The sequence below is a fragment of the Argiope bruennichi genome, chromosome 3, assembly GCF_947563725.1.
Source record: "Argiope bruennichi chromosome 3, qqArgBrue1.1, whole genome shotgun sequence".
In the NCBI taxonomy this organism is placed as follows: Eukaryota; Metazoa; Arthropoda; class Arachnida; order Araneae; family Araneidae; genus Argiope; species Argiope bruennichi.
The window spans coordinates 127371461-127390831 of NC_079153.1; the positions used below are offsets into that span (position 1 = coordinate 127371461).

Genomic DNA, 19371 nt, shown 5'->3' on the forward strand with positions numbered 1-19371 from the left:
CATCACGAAAAGTTTATGAAATGAGCAAATTATTTAGTAATAAATTTTATCAGGTACATTTTTCTTGAACTATCATACGTTTTCTTAGAGAGAAAAAGCTTCCTTAAAGCTACAAGAATAATTTTACTACATAAAATAGTTTCAATTTTAAAGAAATATCATCTCTACATTTAAAAACTAGCTATGCATATAGTAAATAAAATTACCTTTATTCTAATATCTTGTCTTGTCTCTTTCTTCAAATCTTCTTTTGAATAAATTTACTAAATTAAGATTTTGAATTACATTTGCTAATTTAAAGGTCGTAAAAAAAAACTTTGGAATATTTCGTCAGAGAGAAATCAGAATATTTTATGTTAAACAGGAATGCCTTTTCATTACGCCCAACTTTTCTAACGTTTCCATTACATAATAAAATATTCTAGAGTTTTCACAGAAAATCATCTTGATCCTTTGTATGCATTTCAATGACCGACAGAAATACTTATTAAATAAATTCCTTGTATATATAATTAAAAATTATTAATCAGCTAAATTAATAGTTTTTAATTATTCATGATTGAGGACAATCACGAACAAAATTGCAAAGCGAGGAAATGATGATGATGATGATGTAGTGTCCGCATTACAACGGAAAGGGGGTGCAGTAGCTTCTGAGGGTAAAGACTTCTGAGCACCCGAGAGAAGAAGACTGACTTCTAGCTCACAAGATGACTCTCTCACATTCGCTTGCACAACCTTTTTACAGTGAGGCTCTTTCACACGCCTCACAGATAAAACACAGGGTGAAGAACATTCATGCTCGAACACGGAACGCCCAGAACACGGGGAAAACGCGCTACCCCTACCCTAGGCCAAGACACTGACAGGCGAGGAAATAAAACATCGTATAGGTCGAAGAAAGTAATAGCAATATTACAATGGATGACATTTTCTTTAAATGTATCATTCCAAAATCTTGATTTGGCATATTCCATATAAGAATATTTATTGCAAAGATTTTAACGACATAGCACTTCGCATCTGTCAATCTGCTTAATACATATATGTAATAATTTCCTAATCTTTCAAACTACATTTTACTGTAACTTTAACTTTGGAGGGGAGCTATTAATTTCCCCCATGGAATCAAAACGCTAATGCTTGTAAATTCCTTCTAAAACTATATAAGCTCGAAATTCTTTCTCGCGCTAGTTCTTTCGTCCTCTCTGTGCAACTACTTAGTTATTGCCATGACTTGGATAAAGAACTCTTAAGGAAAGCTAAAAACTGCAATATATAAAATAATAAAAAAATAAAAACCGTTAAAAAAATTCAGCGTCTATTTTTTTAAAATCCAAGGCTTATATATACTGAAGAGTCAAAACATTATGACACCTATTCATTAATGCATTCCGCCATCTCTGGCCTTCCCGCGAATAGCTGCAATTCGCTTTGCAAAGGATGCTACAAGTCCTTGGTAGATGACTGGTGACAGATTGTATCAAACGTCTAAGCAGCGGTCACGAGAAAGTCGAGATATTTCAACATGGGTGAATTTCTATGAAATCCCAAATGTGCTCTATCGGATTAAGATCCGGCACGTTAGGCAGTCAGGACATTAATTTAAATTCATCATTATGTTTTTTGAACCACTCCAACACAATTTGAGTCTTGTGACATGAACGTTGTACTGCTGGAAGACTGCATTTCCAATTGGAAAGACAGAAGCCATGTTAGGGTGCTACTGATTCGCAATTCGTTGCATCCTAATATAGAGTCCAACAGTCCGCAGCTTTTATGTTCTGTTCTACCATAACTACAGGTCTCAGAACCGCCTATGATAGATCTATTGTCAACATGGATAGTCAGCTGAACTATAATATCATCATAAGTATCAGAACCGCCTATGAGAATGTCCACCGAAGAATAAAACGGCCACCATTAACTTGTGTATGACCTGCTGTGCATGAGGGGAGCAACTGTTCACTTGGAAGATGGTGTACCCTGACATGATGAATAAGAAACCTTGATTCATCCGACCAGGCAACTAACTCTCTTCCACGTATCCATGGTCCAGTCCTATGTTTCCGGGCCCACAATAAGCGTAGTTGACAATGTTGCTTGGTCAACAGAGGCATACGAGTGGGACGTCTGCTGATCAGTCTCATATCCAACAATAACCAGTGCATTGTTTTCTGAAACATTTGCACTGGGATCCGAATTGTATCAAGCTGCGAGATGAGCCACTGCAAAGAGCCGCTTTTGTTTTACTAAGCGGGAAGTCCCGACGTTCTTTCTGTCAAACATCTAGAGTCTACTGCCAGTTCACAGTCATTTATTTACATTGCCTAAATACTAACGAATTGCAGATCGTGAACAACTTACCAGTCGTGCAGTTTCGGAGATACTCGCTCCGAGTATTTGGGCCATTACATTTTGTCCTCTATCAAATTCGCTTAAATCAGCAGCCTTTATTATCAGTAGCAAAAGTAAAAACAAGAATGATTCCCCATCTTCCACAGCAGCAGTTAAAGACCATTCCCATTTAATTACGTGCACTCCCCGTCAACCGGATGAGTTCATGGAAAAATGTGCATATGGTCATGTTTTGGCTCTTCAGTGTAGATGCTAGGTATTTACAAATATGAAAAACTGCCGTGCTTTCAAGCGTGTATTCAAAAAAACATTGGAAACCGCCCGCCAAAGGAAGAATTTCGAGCAAATGTCCGTCTCAATCATCCTCTACGCAGTAAAATCATGACGTTCAATAAATTAAGGGGGAAAAATCATTTCGTCTATAAAAATAGCATTACAATGATCAAAAAGAAGCAGACACAATTGCAAGATATATGAAATAAAGTTTACTGATTAGTTAACGCGGATACTGTTAACCAAGAGACAAGAGGGTAAATCACAAGACGATAAAGGATGAAGTATGACAATACGAAATAAAGATAATGCGTATGCATTTCTATTGATTTAGAAAATAGCATGAATAAAAGAACATATGTAAACGGTTTTACCCATGGAAGAAATGCGGCTAAGTTAAATTGGAAGTGTCAAATTGAGGATGTTGCTAACGAATTCGGTAAAGCCAAAAACAGTCTTGGACAATTGTAGAAAATATTTTATAAAGATCAAACAATAACTAGAATGTCTAATTTTAGTCATTCAATGACACATAATTCCAGGTTTCTAAGTATCACACCAGATAGTTTGTTTGACTGCAATCCAATTAGATGCATTTCATAAGGTTTTCCCTAGTAAAAACAAATTCAAATGGTGTCATCAGTAACTCGATTGATCATAAATGGAAAAACATGCTACACATGGGTGGAAAAATAAAAAAAATCCCTTATTTTTAGCGTATATCCCAGGCATTGATACATTTGGCGTAATTTGGAACACACTATTTTTCAAACTTAGAAATCCACCATTACAGAGATGATGATGATAAGCTATAAGAGGCATGATATTTATTGAGAGGGATTAAGCAACTTTACGTCTTAAGAATGAAAACTGTGAATCACAAACATTGGAAGGGCATTATAATGAATCTCAATCAAATTTCGTGGTACTAATGGAAAATTTCTGATAAACATTTATTGAAATTTTCAGTAATTCAAAACTATTACTAATTTTTATATTTTTTATAACTTTTTACTTGAAATAAAAATGCCGTTTCTCAAACGATCCAATAGCTATTACATTTAACAGAACCAATAATTATTTCTCAACACCCCTTGCTGATGAGTTCTGGATGGCTGACTGGACATTGGTGACTTTCCAGCATATGCAATTGTCAGTGCATGAAACAGATCCAATACCAAAATTCATGAAGTGGAACAGTTATTTACGTGGAAAACCCTTCCCAACACATAACCGCCATCATAGATTGAAGTTTTTTTAAAAAATCGTTGGATGAATATTCATCAATTAATTATAAAAATTCATCATAATCATCAAGCTAAATTTTTATCATTGAACAAACATAAAATCCGTTGGTCGCTTTTTTTTTTAGTAATGAAGAATCCTGAATGTTGCTTATATTATATATGTTCTATTCAGAAAGGTACAGCAACCCATTGTATTTTCAAGTATTTTAAATCATGATAAAATTCAAATCGAACAACACAGAAGCAATTTATTCGGTTCCTTCTGAGGACATGTTTTTGTCAATAAAACTGCGCATTTCTGTTGGAACTTAAATTTTAAATGAAGCCCTTAAATGCAATGCTTAAAAAAATAATAAAAAAAATTCAGAATGATAATATACAAAAAAGAAAAACCCAAGTCATAAGCAGAAATTTTCTTTATATAAGTTTCACTAAAACTTTTCATTCAAGCAACCTACACAAACATACAACTGTACATTCTGTGCATTCACATAAATATAGACACAACAGGTATTATATAAACACAAAAACCATATAATAAATTTTCTTCAAGTGAAATAAAGACTTAACACAGTAATGTCATGCACTATTTACAGCTAAACAGATACGTAACATGCATCTATTGTGATAGTGTGGGGCACTGAAACCCTTAAGACAAATATTGCTTCACAGATATGGGTAGTACATTATTTTACATGCCAGATGCAATAATTTATTTTTTCATAAAGAGAATATAAAATTTCTAGAAAAAATTTGAAAAATATAGTTAAGAAAGTTAATTTTCCAAATGCACTAAATAATACTAAGAAAAAAAATAAGGCACAGAAAACTGTTTTTGAGCAATGTAGAAATGACAAGTGTAAAGCTGCATAAATTTTCAGAAAAATTTAAATATAATTCAAAGAGGAAAAAGGGATTAATTTTTCCCCCTCTTCAATAGTATTAATACAAAAATGCTTTGAATTTCCTAATTTGTAATGCAAATTTATACAATTACTTGACTAAGTTATTCATTCAACAATACAAAGTAGAAAAACTGTCAACTATTTTTTGAGACCTATATTTTATACAAGTAAGTTATCCACCAATCACTCACTTATTTGATGTGCTCATTTAGGCATTAGATGCAGATTTAACAAAGTTAACAGCAAAAATTGTGCTCAGTTTATGCACTGGCAGCAAGAAAATTTACAGGGGTTATACACATGCACAAGACATTATTTACAATGCTACAAAGTGTATAATAGCAACTACAACATTTTTCTACCATAGATTTCCTTTTAAACATTATTCTCTTTTGAAAGACATTGCATTTTTAACGAATTTTTTTAGTTTTCTTAAAAACAAAATATTTTTTTAACATATTGTTAATGATATAAACCAATGAAATTTATATATTTTATGCATTTTCTTATACAAGAAAACTAGAAATTTTTAATCCAAAATAACTTTCTACAATAAAACAAAAATTAAAATAATTAAATTTAATTAGTATAACAGTAATAACAATTGGGTTTAAGTTTCTGTCTTACAAAAACGAAATTTCATACAGAACTGTTTCATACATATATCAAAACCTCACCTTTAAAATGGCAATTAGTATGATATATAATTTAACAGTTTAAAAAGTTATCTACAGAATAAGTAACAAGTCTGAATTAAATTGAAAAAATATGACTAACTAATCATACAGAGATTAATTATAAAAAAATGTATTTGTGCTACATGACTACAATTCTTCATATTCACAGCAATGGAAAGTTTTTTAATTATACACCAAAAGATAAATCTTAAATTAATTGATAAAATTTATTTCCAAACATTTGTAATAAAAATCATTTTTTAAATTCATTAAATATTTAATTTTTAACAGAACCTATAAATTGAAAAATGACAATATTTATTAAATTTAAATGACAAATAATGCTTATAACAACCCAAAACAGAATTTTACATTATGAATAACAACTGCATTCATTAAATCAGCAATATATTCAAAAAGCCATATAAAAAAACTAGCCATAAACTCGATACTTTGAAAATTTAATCACAAACATATCAAAACAGAACTATATGCAATATTGCTCTACATCACTAAATCAACAAACTGGTCCAAATAATAATTGTGTAATCTTTTTCATTTGCTTATGTTGATATAAAATACTGAAATAATTAAAACATACATAAGAAAGGTAATTTTATTATATAAATCTGAAAATCAGCTTGATACTGAAAATCATGGTAGAAAATATATTAATACCAATATTTTGCAAAATACAAAGATGGAATTTGATGAGTTTCAAATATTACTCTTCATATGATAATTTTAAAGAATGAAACTTCTTCTGCAGTCTAAACAGGAAACACATCCGAAATATTAATAAGTCAAAATATTTTTTATATGTTTTTTTTATTTTGCTGTATGATTAACAAGTAGGATTTGCATCTTATAAGCAAAAGATGAGAAAGATCCATCACAATATTGTTTTATTAATCTGCAAATTGTAATAAGATATTCAATACATGTATAGTATTAAATTTTCAAAGCAATAAAAAAATTTGAATGCCAACTATAAAAAAAAAAATTATATTTTTTGACAAGAAATACTTATAAGTCAGAATATTTAACCTGCATCTGTTCAAGAACACTATTATAAGTAGAAGTATTATAAACATATAGCTAAAAAGAAAAAATATAATAATACTAGGAAATCAAGTTTTTTAAAAAAGCATGAAACACATGCAACAATATAAAAATACTGGGAATATTAAAAGACTAAGTTATGAGATAGAAAGTACAATATGAAAAATTACTATCAAAATGATTCTTAATTTTATCAAAGCTTCCAAATCTGTATAATTAGTCCAGTACAAAAGTTTAAGTATAAATTAGATAGCAAAGCATTCTGTAATTAGCCAAAAACTCGTACCAAATATGCAATAGTTAAAATAATTTAAATTACTTATGTAAAAATGTTTGTAAAAATATTTACAAAAAATAGCAAATTATTTAAAATTCAAAAACTCTACAATTCCCCCCCCCCTCAAGCTATTCTTACATTTAAGATGGAAAGAATATTAATTACTAATACATATAAATTCCCAACAATACATAACAGGAATAAGCTTTCTCCTTCTGCATAGAAATGCCATTTTCTCAGGTACAAATTGAAACTTACATAGCAAAAGACAATAGAAAATTTTAAAACATTTTAAAAACACTAGTAAAAATGTTAGGATTATTGCTTATTCTAAAAAAGTCGATAAAAAAACAATAAAAATGTTAGTCCTTTTGATTTTAGCTACAAAAATGGAAGAAGGTTCAAAATTTTAACAATAAAAAGACTTATAAAATATAGAAAGAAGCATTTCCCACAGATTATCAAGTCAGCATGTGCTAATTTTTATTGCATCATTTTGAGCTATAAAAAAGGCATTGAAAACATAAAAATGTACAATTTTGTTCATAAAAATGACTTGAAAAAATTGCAACAGTTCACAGAGAGGCACAAAGGTGAAAAATAAACATTAAAAATACAGTATACTACATGGCACACATACACAATAGAAATTTCCAATTGTTATCACAGTGATATTCATAACCACATATCATGCTGGGAAAAAAAAAATGCTTGCTCCACACTTAAGCATAAAAAAACTGTGGTTGTTAATATCTTTGAAATAAAAATATATCTGCAACGTATCAAAAATTATTTACAAATAAAATCATGATCAAAATGATAATGATGAGGTAGCCAAGACAGGATAATTTAATGAACCATCATCAAATGCAAAGAAATTTCATCAGCAACTTCCGTGCTTTCTTAGAAATTTAACTTTTTTTATGGGTTGTTATTGACTACAATAACAAATAAGCACAATTTGGTTGCTTCATTTAATAAAATTTCGAAAATAGAAATAACTATAACCATAATCATTTTTAAAAAAAAATACTACAGATGATGCTTATCATCTAAGCAACTGACAATGAAATTTCAATGCACATGATGCACTATCACTATCAAGCTACAACTAAATAATGAAAAAGTAAATACTTTGAAAAAATAGAAAAGTCCTAATTTCATCTTACAAATGATGATGCTAAAGCTGATGGGCTTTGCTTTTGAGGAAATTTACCATTTGGTCCCAGACGACACAGCTCATTTGTATCTTTGGAACGTTCAAACATTGCAACTTTGTCCCTAATATCAGTTGGGGGCATAGAAAGCCACTTACGATTATCCTCATATGAACGCATGGACTTTTTGCCAGAGTTAGATTTATTTTGCAATAGTACATAATCCCCAGAAGTAATCTGTTGCGACTTGCATTTCTGATTCCGGCTCACAGTGGAGTCTGAATCTTTACGACACCTACTAATAACATCTTCATCAGGTTTACTACTACTGTCAGATTTAGTGGTCATATTTGAAAGATTCTCAGATGGTGAGCTCAAATCACAATTAGTACCAGTTTCTGTTATATCAGCACTGTCAGTTTCAACAGCTTTATCACTTTTTTTTACATCTTTACAATGTTCTTCTTGAGAATCAGAAAGAAGGTGGTGCTTTGAACCTTCTTTCCGCAGTCGGAATTTTGTTTGAACTTTTTCCTTTTCTTCGGCTTCCATTCGGAAACTTTCTTGTTTTAGCTTTTCACGAAGTTGGGCCCTTCTTTCTTCTTTGATTCGATTGATGCGTTCTCGCTTAACAGCCTCGCTTTCAGGTGTTTCACTCAGCTTAGGATTTGACTGATGAATTTCAATTTCACTATTAAGAGTACTTTCACTATTAAGACTACTTTTTTCTGCTTGAGATGGATTTATTGACTCGGTCACAAGGTCCTTTTGGCTCAATCGTAAATTTGGCGATGAAGGCTGTTCTTCATCCTTCAAAATCTCTTTCTCTGATAAAATAATTTTAGATTCATCTGGTTTTGAAATGCTATCAATCTTCGAGAAATTTAAGTCACTTTCAGAAGAATATTCATTTGAAGATTTTAGTGACAGCTCTGGTTCAGAAGTAGGTGAAGGCAAATATGTAACTATAGGATGGTAATCTTCCTGCATATCTAATATAGGATCTGACCATGGATCCACTGGTTCTGGAGCAGGTTCAGCTTTCAGTGACTGCAACTTTCGAATCTTAAGCTGAGTGAACAAGCTTGGTTGCAAAGGCTTGCTGGGTTTAGTTGTTTGCTTTTCAGAATTAGCTTTGTTGGATTTTGTACTCTCAATTTCATATTTATTGGACATTCTTTTTACTATATCCATAGGTGTATTAGAATCTATTGTTTTCGGGGGAGGTTCAGAATGTCTTTTGGCAATCATGGATTCCGTTTTCAAAGCACTTGTTGAGGTTTGCTGAGAACCTGCAAGTTCAACAGTCTCGGAGACTTCAAAAGTTTTCACAAGCTTAGGTGTCAGATCTCTTACCTGAGAACGGAATTTAATTTCGTTAGTTGGAGAATCAATCGATTTATTGGAACTGGATGCTCGAAGTTCAAACTTCTTGCGCACTTCATCAACAGGAGAGGAAGGGGAAGGAATATGAATTTGTTTCTTTTTATGTAGAGGCAATTTGTCCATCTTAGTTTTTAATGACTGAAATTCATGCAGTTTTAAGCTCTTAGGAGGATAAACTGGAGATGGGGGAGAAATAATACTGAAAGAAGAATTATCAAATTCATCAAGACTACTATCTACAGTTTTGGAAGTTTCCAAATTCAACTCGACAAATTTCTCTTTACGTTCCAGATTTTCTAAATTACAGGAACTAGATTCAACAGCTTTGATTTCTAGTTCTGGTGTAACTGCCACAGGTGGAGAATTACTTTCTTCAGTGGAAACTTCATTGTGTGTCTCACTTGACTGAAGAACTTCAATTTCAGACATAACATTACCATGTCTGTCCTCTACAGTTTCAAAAGCAACTTCATCTTCTTCTAAAGTCCTTTCTTCAACTAAAGCTGGATCAGACTCCATATTAGAAGGTGAAATAGAACCATCCTCATCAGAAAAGTTCAACTTGTAATCTTGTATTTCTTCTCCAGGTGAATATGGTAGATTTGCCAAATCAAATGTAGCATCAACTATAGGTTGTACTACAGCATTTTGGGGCGAATCATCTGGTACTGGTGAATAATGTTCTTCTTCGGAAGAGCTATCTTGAGTAGCATGCACTTCCACCAGCACTGTCTCAGCATTTCCATATCGTTCTACAACTGTCCTATCATTAGGTTCATTTTCAGTGTCAGAGGAGGAAACAACAGAATTTCTTTTATTAATAACAGCCTCGTACAGTAAAACAGGATCAAGAGTCAAATCTTCTGTTTCAGGAGAAAAAGTATCATTATATTCATCATTAGTCTCCCAAATGTTATCATCGGAATTAAGGTGATCAAATTCAAAAGTGGCATCAGTAGAACTAATATTCTTCGGATCAATAAATTCCTGGTCAGTTTCATTTAATTTTTGATATTTAGTTTGCGCAAATTCATCTGAGGTTGACAATTTTTGCTTACGAACATTCTTTTCTACTTCAGGCTCAGAAGTCTGCTGATCAAAAAGGTCTTGAAATTCTGAACTTTTCATTGACACTGAATCTTCTTTCAATGTACTTTTGTCTGTACTCCACTGAGAAGAATCTTGTAGCATTCGCATCTGCTCACTAACGTAATAGAACAGTCCATGTTCATCTTCTTCAAAAGATGGTTCAGAAATAATGTCCATGCTATTGCTTTCAAAATAGGATTCATGGGAACTAGAGCGAGTGTGCTTTTGAAGACCAGGAGATTTCGATAGTGGAGAAGACATCTCAAAAGAATGGGAAGATTCTACAGAGACATGAGGTGATGACTTGCAACTAGTGTTACCTAGAAAGCATTAATATAAATTTTAAAATGTGACAAATTTAAAATAAAAAAAATGATTGAAATAATGAGTTAGAATTAAAAAACAACAACAATTAGTTATAATGATATACCGTCATCATGTAGGATGTATATTTTCATCACATGATTCAATTACATGAAAATAAATTTGTATATGGTGCTGGCTAATTTATACATGCATTTCAGTATTATGCTAAAAGCATTTCAAAAAACCTCTTTTTGGCAAAAACAGCATCATAAAAATATTTCACTTTCAATCTAACTTGGAGTTACAAAGAAATTATTGCACAGAAATATGTAAATATACAATATAGGTTTTATAATTAAGTCAAATGATATTTAAAAAATCTAAAGTGATTCTTTTTTCATAACAATATAAAGTAATAAACCAAATAGAAAATAACATACCAGAGAAATCATCATTATTTGTACTGTGAGGAGATTCTTTCAGACAATGAGCAAGAGATTCTGCACTTTTGACAGTTCTTAATTTCTTCCTCTGACCAAATGAAGCATCCTGGTCAGCAGAGGGTTTTTCCTAGCAGAGAAAAATGAAATTATTGTAATGTAATATAAACATTAAATAAAGCACAATCTCCAAATCCATCTTACAAATGAGATATTTACAATCTGCTAAGAACATTTAGAATAACTTACCTGCATGAATGCAGAATGATGTGGAAGTGAACCAGTGCTGGCTTTTCTTGCAGATCTGAATGAAGGGCGATTTTTATCTCTTGTGCTTCCTGAATACCAACCCCTGGAAAAGAACGATTTCCAGCCAGAAGGAGACTTCTTCAACTTCGGTAAACTGTGTTTGCTAAAAGATGTAAATAAACTAATTACTCTTATTAAAATACAACTGATAGTTTAAAAAAAAAACAGCAATATATTATCCAGATATTTAATAATTTGCATGTATAAATACATCAAAAATTGAATTTAATTGCGCTAATAGATAAATCACACATTGCAGACTTTTAAAAAGTCAATCATTTGATTCAAATAATCTGTGAGAAATGAAAAAGTAAATAAAGAATGCATTTGAATTACTCAATCTCCTATTTTCATATAATATACTAAAAAAAATAATAACAAAAATGATGAATATCTTTAACTTGTTTCATACAAAATATAAACTATACAAAAGCAAAGGCACTATATCTTCTATGTATAAAATGAAGTAAAAACACACACACACATTTAATTTACATTCAAATGGTAATAAACATTTTGATTACACTTTTGAATCTTAATTCTCTGTCTAAATATATACATAAAAATGGGAGTGGGAGGTAATGAAAATGGTTCTTTTCAAAATATGCCGTAGCATATTTAATAAATTCTAAATTCAATATTTTACAAAAGTAATAAATTATTCTAAAAGTAGAAAGTCAAGTTCCAGTCATAAAGAAAGTAGAATAGCTAATAACACACAGATGTTTTTTAAGGCAAAATTTATTTATATAAGTTATACTTTTCAACATGTAAACATTCTTTATCAACTGATTATCTAAAAATACACATGCATCTCAAGTAAATAAAATATTTACCCAGAAGGTAATTCTATAACTGTGTGATATTTAGATGGCAATTTTTCTGGGCCACCACCAACTTCAATGTATTTTTGCTGTGATGCAGGTAAATGTGTAGACAGAGCCCTGGCTCTGGCTTCTTCTAAAGACAATAACTTTGTAGGAGTAGAAATTGCTAAGGATTTTGGACGAGCTCTCAACAAACCTAAATGATTAAGAAACAAAAATTTAATTTTAAAACCAACTAGTAATATCCTTTATTAGTATTTAATAGTATTTCACAGCTCCAATATGAAATACAAATTTAAGCTGAAAGAAAAGACTTTCAATTACATAATAAGAGAATACATAAGTAAATAGAAAATTATACAAGATGAAATAGAAATGCCAATTTTTATATGGAATTAAAATTTATTTGTTAAATACATTTGTTACATTTATACTAAATGAAACAGAAAGATACTTTTACATATATCAAAACAGATCAATAGATCCACTTTAATTTTAGAAATGAAATTATCAATTGAATATTACTGAAAAGAAAAATTTTTAAAACATGCATACGAATTATGCTTTTAAGTACATATTTTGTTTTTGTGTATATCAGACATGACATGGGTTTGGCACAAAAAAAGTTACATTTCATAAAATAATGAATTGATATATAAACAGAGGGAAATAAAATAAGTATTATTATAATAAACCGAATAATAAACTGAATAAATTAATATAAAAATGCTAGTTACTAAAAATATTATAGAATAAAGTTATTACAATAAAGAAAATAAAGATTAAAAAAAAAGATTGATAAAATTCGATTCTGAAAATGCTGAAATCTGTATTTTAATGGAAGTATGTCTTCTCTGATGAATAATCTTAGCTCCAATATGAAATATATATTTAAGCTAAATTATCCCTTTCTTTTAATCAAAGGGATTTTTTTTTTGGCACAGTTCAATTATATTTACTATGATCAGTATCTTTTTTTAATCTAAAAAAACCTTTAGTATTTTAAAATTCTATTGCTTTATTTTTAGTGCAAATACTGTAGAGAATCGTTCTCTATGTGGTTACTAGCACCGGTTACATAGAATAAAATTTTCACTTTATTTTCTCAAATCTTAGTTTTATGTTTTATTCCCATATGACCACTGGCATTGACAATTATTCAAATGCTTTCTTTTCATTTGTATTTCTTAATCAATATAGCTTGCAAATTCATATGCGTGTTTGTGTACCTTAATGAAGAAGTTTTTACATTCCATTAAATTGTTCAGTAGCATAACAGTTACAAGCAATGGAGTATAGAGTTTTCTACATGGCAAGACATTAAAAAAAAAAAACCCATTAAAATTATCATTAGAAAACTAAAATATATTAAAGAAAAAAAAATAAAGAGCAATATAATAAACTAGAATAAAAACATCCCAAAAGTAATTCTAAAATTTTCACAAAAATGTAATTTTAATTTTATTAAGAAAAATGACAAAAATAAACATATACCTTCTTGTTCTGAGCTTGATAAGAATGATGCCTTGTCATCAAAAATTAAATCAGAAAACCTAATTAAATATTCTGTCAACACAGCTTGAATTCCAACAACATGTAATGCTCCAACACCCCCATTTTCAACATCTCTTGACCTATAATTAAAAATCAAATATGAGCACAGCAAGAAAAATAGTGAAAATATACAGAAAAAAGAAAATAACAAAATACTATTATCAAAATAAAAGGATATATATAGGATTTATTAAATGAGAATATTTTTAATATCTAAACTTCATTAAATTTTCTAAAAATACTACTTGTACTTGGTATGTTATGTGATATTTGTACAATATAACTTGTATAAACACAAGTTTGGTTAAATAATTTATTAGAACAAAAAGCTATTATTTAGAATTACATTTAAATACAGAATTAAAATGCCAATTCAAACCACTATTAATGAGTAGAAAATAAAATGTCAAATATGACATTATTAGAAGTTCAAATATGAAACTAGAAATGGTTCAAATTTAGCACTGGTAGAATGCATGAAAATGTAAATCTCATTACAATCCCAGGAAATACAAAATGCTTTCAAATTTAATCTTTACGAAAAAGGATGAACAAAATAAGCACTTCTACAATTACTTTTGAGTATTTTTAATGAAAATTATTTTATTTTCCCTTGAATACTGTAATTTACTTTCAGTCAACACTGCTCAGGCAGATAATTTAATGATATTTCATAAAAAACTGCAAATTTCTACATCATTTCTTTATTTTAAACTAAGAATTTCTTAATTAAAAAACTTTTTCAAAAATAAAATTTTATAAAAAGCATCACCTCACAATCATTTTTGGCAATCATTACTCAAGTTGAGACAGACATGCCATTTCAGTTCAAGGGCTTAACTGATTAGTGCTGCTTTTATTTAATAAATAAAAAGTCTGGTATACAAAATTTATAACGATATTGCAAACAAACACAATAATATATGAATTAGCCTACAATCAATATAAAAGTTTCTCCCTCTTTGGCAGTTAATAAGACAGAATTGTCCTTCAAAGACAAATTTTTAATAAAACAATCTATCATAACTTTTAAAATATCAAAGCTAAACACAGGGGTGTTTGTGGGACCCCAAAAAATCCCCGGAAACTTTTACGGACTTACTACCGACATTTTGGAGTTTCGAGAAGGGGGGGGAAATGAAAAATTACGATTATGAAGTATTGAATGACCTAATTATAAAAGTTCAATGAATTACTTTTTTTGCAAAATTAATAACCATTAATTTTGCAAAATTAAGACCTTTGAACCCAGGTCACGTGATCGCACATCTGGTCGAACGAAGTCTCTCCCTTTTTTTTCTGCCGCGCCTACTTGCCGAAAAGAATCCAGAAGAGAATGTCCGAGAACCGGGGGAATGAGTCATAACTCGCAATAAGGAAAGAACAAAAAAGAAGTTTTTTCCCCCTTTTCACGCATTATCACTGCCTTTGGAGAAAGAAAGGAAAAGTTTTCACCACACACACTGACCTTGCGTTTTCTGCTTTCAAAGCAAACAAAATTACTCAGATCAAAATAAATAATTCATTATTATTCCTACTTCCTTTTGAACGACGATCCCCGGAATTTCCGGGTATCGAAGTTCAAAATCCCCGGAATTCCGGGGTTTCCCCGGAGCACAAACACCCCTGTAAACATAGAAATATCATTCATAAATAAGTTTATTTGGAGCTTTTATCCAGATCCTTGTTACAATAATTAAAAAGAAAATGTTTTACAGTAACATCATTTGCACACAAAATCTGACTCATTACATTTAATTGAGAAAAGACTACATTACCTTAAGAGATTTGGGGCCCACACAATAGCAATGTTTTTTGGTGTCATGCCAGTTTGTTCACCATGCGATGCAACCCTTGCAAGATGACTAAGTAAATACTGTAAAGTTCGAAAATGCGGAGGTGGCAGTTGCTGAACTACATCTCGAACTTTAAGTAACCTAACATCTTCATTACACTGCATGGCACTCTACATTAAAAAAACTTTAATAAGAACTATATACAGGTAAAAATAGAAAATCAAATTATATCAACTGCAAATTTTTTTAATTAATAATTAATTTTAATTAAAATTTGATAAAAAAATTTTAATGATAATCATTGATCCATTATGATCTATGATTAAAATTTTTTTAATTATAATCATAGATTGAAATATTAAATTTAACATCAAACAGAATTTCAATAAAAGTAATCATATTTCATGGAAATTGTTTCACTAGTAATTTTTATGATTTAAGATAATATATCCATGAAAAAATTATAAAAAATAAATGGGAGGTTAATCTTTTACCATTTGAAATTGTGCAGATTTATATATCACTATCTGTATTATAATATATAATGCAATTAATAGCACAGCAAAAATAAATAAATAAAAATAAAAAATAACCAGAGTAAATTATATATACAAATGTTATGTGAATAAAATAAAAAATAACTCGCACAATAAAAATTATCACAATTCTAAAACTTATTGTTGAACAATAATAACAATATCATGTAAACTTAAAGAATAACAAAATCAATGAAAACAGAACAGAACTAACATACACCAATCCAGTGAATGAAGCAGTCCAATCACGTAATAATAAATATTTACAAAAGACAATGCTATTTTTTTCACTCCCTTTTTATTTTGTAAATGTTAATATTTGTATTTTTATAAGTCATAAGAAGGTTACAAAAATTCTTTAAAACTTGAAACTTATCAGAGATCAAGAAAATACAAAAAGCATTGGGCTTACCACAAATTTATCATACAATTGATAGGTCAAAAGAGGATTGGGCAATTCTCTAAAATACATTTTCAGAAGAGAAGCAACAGAGTGAATATCATGCACAGTTGCCGGATCGCCTAAATTTATTGGTCGATCTTCGTCAAATGCTAACCTGGAAGAAATAAAGTTATACAAAAATTGTTAATTATAATTTGAAAAAATTGTATTGGAACATTCATGTCTGAATGAATGAATTTAAGTTGTCAAAAGCAGATAAAATTTTCAGAGACATACCTTAACCTTTGTATGTTTGAGCTGACACCAGAAAGCCTATATATTCCATCTACTATACCATATTCTTCAATGAATTCTGCACAGCATTTTAAAACCAAAGGAACTAAGAAAAATGAGTCAAATCAATCAAAATCTTCACATATCAGCTTAGTACATTGCAAAAAAAAAAAAAAAAACCTTATTAAAACATTAAAAAACAATTTAGTTAAAATGTCATTTGATTGTTTACTTTTATTAATAAGAACACTTCATAAATAAGAATTTAGAAGCTGTATAAGCAGGATGATAAAATAGTACAATAAACTTTTCAGCATAGAAACTTTTTTTTAAAAAAAAAATCTTAATCTTTATAAAATAATTTTGATCCCGATGCACTTTGAACCTTCTTCTTGCGTACAGCACCACTTTGAACCTGATGGGGGATATACAAAACACTTGTCTGGGAAAATACAGCATAAAATTATATATATTTTAGCAATAAAGACTTCTATGAATTTCTTTGTGTTTATGAAATAATCATTATATTTAGAATAAATAACCAGAAAAGTTCATACTCAGAAAATCAAGAATCACCACAAGGCCAGTGAATGACCTAATAATGTTTCTATTAGTTATAGCAATAAATAGCAGCACTCCGTCTAAACAATTCAAATTTACTTTGCAGAATAAGGATTATTGATGTAAAGTTAAATTCTGTTCAAATATACAAATTTTAAAATATATTAAGATTATAAGTAAAAAATAGTGAATTAAGACAGAACTGTACATGCAATACTATCAAGTGTTGTTATAGATAACAGATTTCATATATTATGAATATTGTTTATATATTATCTATTATACATTAAATCATATTCTTTGTTTTCTTTATTATCAGCTTATCAATAAAAAATATACCAAATATTTGGTATCTTCCCAGAATATCCAACAGCTGCAATTTACAATTTTAAATTGAAGTATTAATACTTTACTTATATAAATTTATATTAAAAGAATATTTTGGATTTAAGGAACAAGAACAACAAATATTCCCCAAAACTTATTCAATCAACTTATGAAGCTGAATAAAATAATAATTTAACAGGAATCATGATTAGTTTTCAAAATCAATTATTACATAAAAAGTATTAGAATAAAACTACTTGTTTGACAAAAAAAAAAAAAACCCAACTTACTATCTCTTCCAGTATTCAGTAAATGTTCACCTAAATCACAACCAAAAACCCTTTCTTTCAAAATACCACTTTGCTTTAACCTCCTTCTAGAGGGTCGAGACAGGAGAAATGATCGGAAAAATGCAATGAGTTTACCATGTCGACGAAACACTAAGTGAGAAAAGCACATACAGAATGAAAATATTTTAAATACTAATTCAATTTTTAAAAGAAAATAAAACCAGAAACATGCGAATTGAAAAATTACCAGGTTTTGTAGATGAATTAGATAATTTAAATGAATGAGGTATTTTGTCTCCAATAACTTCAACACATTCAGATGGGAAAAATCCAACCTATAAAAAAAAGTTAGGCAAATGAAATTGAATCTAGAATTTTTATAAAATTAACAGAAAAAACTTATCTGCATATGAAAATGCAATAAGGAAGCGTACTCAACTAAATGTTAAATATGTGAATAAGAAATTAAATATATTAAACTAAAATAAATTCATGGTTCATTCTATATTGATGTAAAAAAGAAGCAAATTAGAATTCTGGGAGCAGTAAATAACTTAACACTTCTTAAGATTCATACTTTTGGGAATGTGTAAAAGTGACAATAATAGAATTCATTATTCACAATATAAAATAGAGTGATATATATCCAAAAGCAATCTATTTAAGAATTAACTTATAATCTAATAGAAATTAAGATAAATTTATTTCAGGTACAGAACTTAGATGGAGATCTTTAATCAGGTACAAATTCAATAATAAACATTTTGAAACAGATGATTTTACAAAACATTATAGAGGGGAAAAAATCCTATCCTTCCTTTTCTAAAATTATTTTTTGCATTTTTAATATGTAACAGAAGACAGTTCATAATAGTTTACAACTGTCTACCTGCATTCAATTAAAAAGTATCAACATAACATGTTAATTAACTTTATGAAGGATTTAATTAAATATCTTATTGTATTGAATATTATATATATATATGATTTTTCACATTTCTTTCTAATTTCACATTTATTTTTCAGAAATTAATATAGTTAAACTCTCAGAATTAAAAAAAAAAAAACAATTATACAAAGAATCTAGACATTTTTTAAAATATAACAATTGAACTAAATTTCATGCTCATATAAAAGTTATATTTTATAGATAAAGTTATTTATCTGTAAAGCAAATATAAAAAAGGACTACAGGATTCTGCTCATGAAATTTAAAATAAAAATATGGCATAAATTATGAAATAAACACATGGGAATATAAAAATCAAGACTTCATTCCCACTCAATACAAAGAAATGAAGAGAATATTATCTTTCTA

At 29.3% G+C, this 19371-nt stretch overlaps 1 protein-coding gene across 3 annotated transcripts in view; it reads right to left on the minus strand.

The window, feature by feature from the left end:
* Positions 1-4279: 4279 nt before the first annotated feature.
* LOC129962716 (rho GTPase-activating protein 32-like) overlaps positions 4280-19371 on the minus strand; it is a 147327-nt gene continuing 132235 nt past the window's right edge. For all 3 annotated transcript variants that reach the window (XM_056076653.1, XM_056076654.1, XM_056076655.1), the window contains 10 exons: positions 18301-18388; positions 18054-18203; positions 16879-16981; positions 16612-16756; positions 15646-15833; positions 13808-13947; positions 12323-12509; positions 11427-11589; positions 11178-11307; positions 4280-10751 (listed from right to left, as the gene is read on the minus strand). In XM_056076653.1, the coding sequence (XP_055932628.1) occupies positions 7960-10751; positions 11178-11307; positions 11427-11589; positions 12323-12509; positions 13808-13947; positions 15646-15833; positions 16612-16756; positions 16879-16981; positions 18054-18203; positions 18301-18388 (4086 nt within the window). In that variant the 3' untranslated portion in view covers positions 4280-7959. The remainder of the gene's footprint in view (positions 10752-11177; positions 11308-11426; positions 11590-12322; positions 12510-13807; positions 13948-15645; positions 15834-16611; positions 16757-16878; positions 16982-18053; positions 18204-18300; positions 18389-19371) is intronic.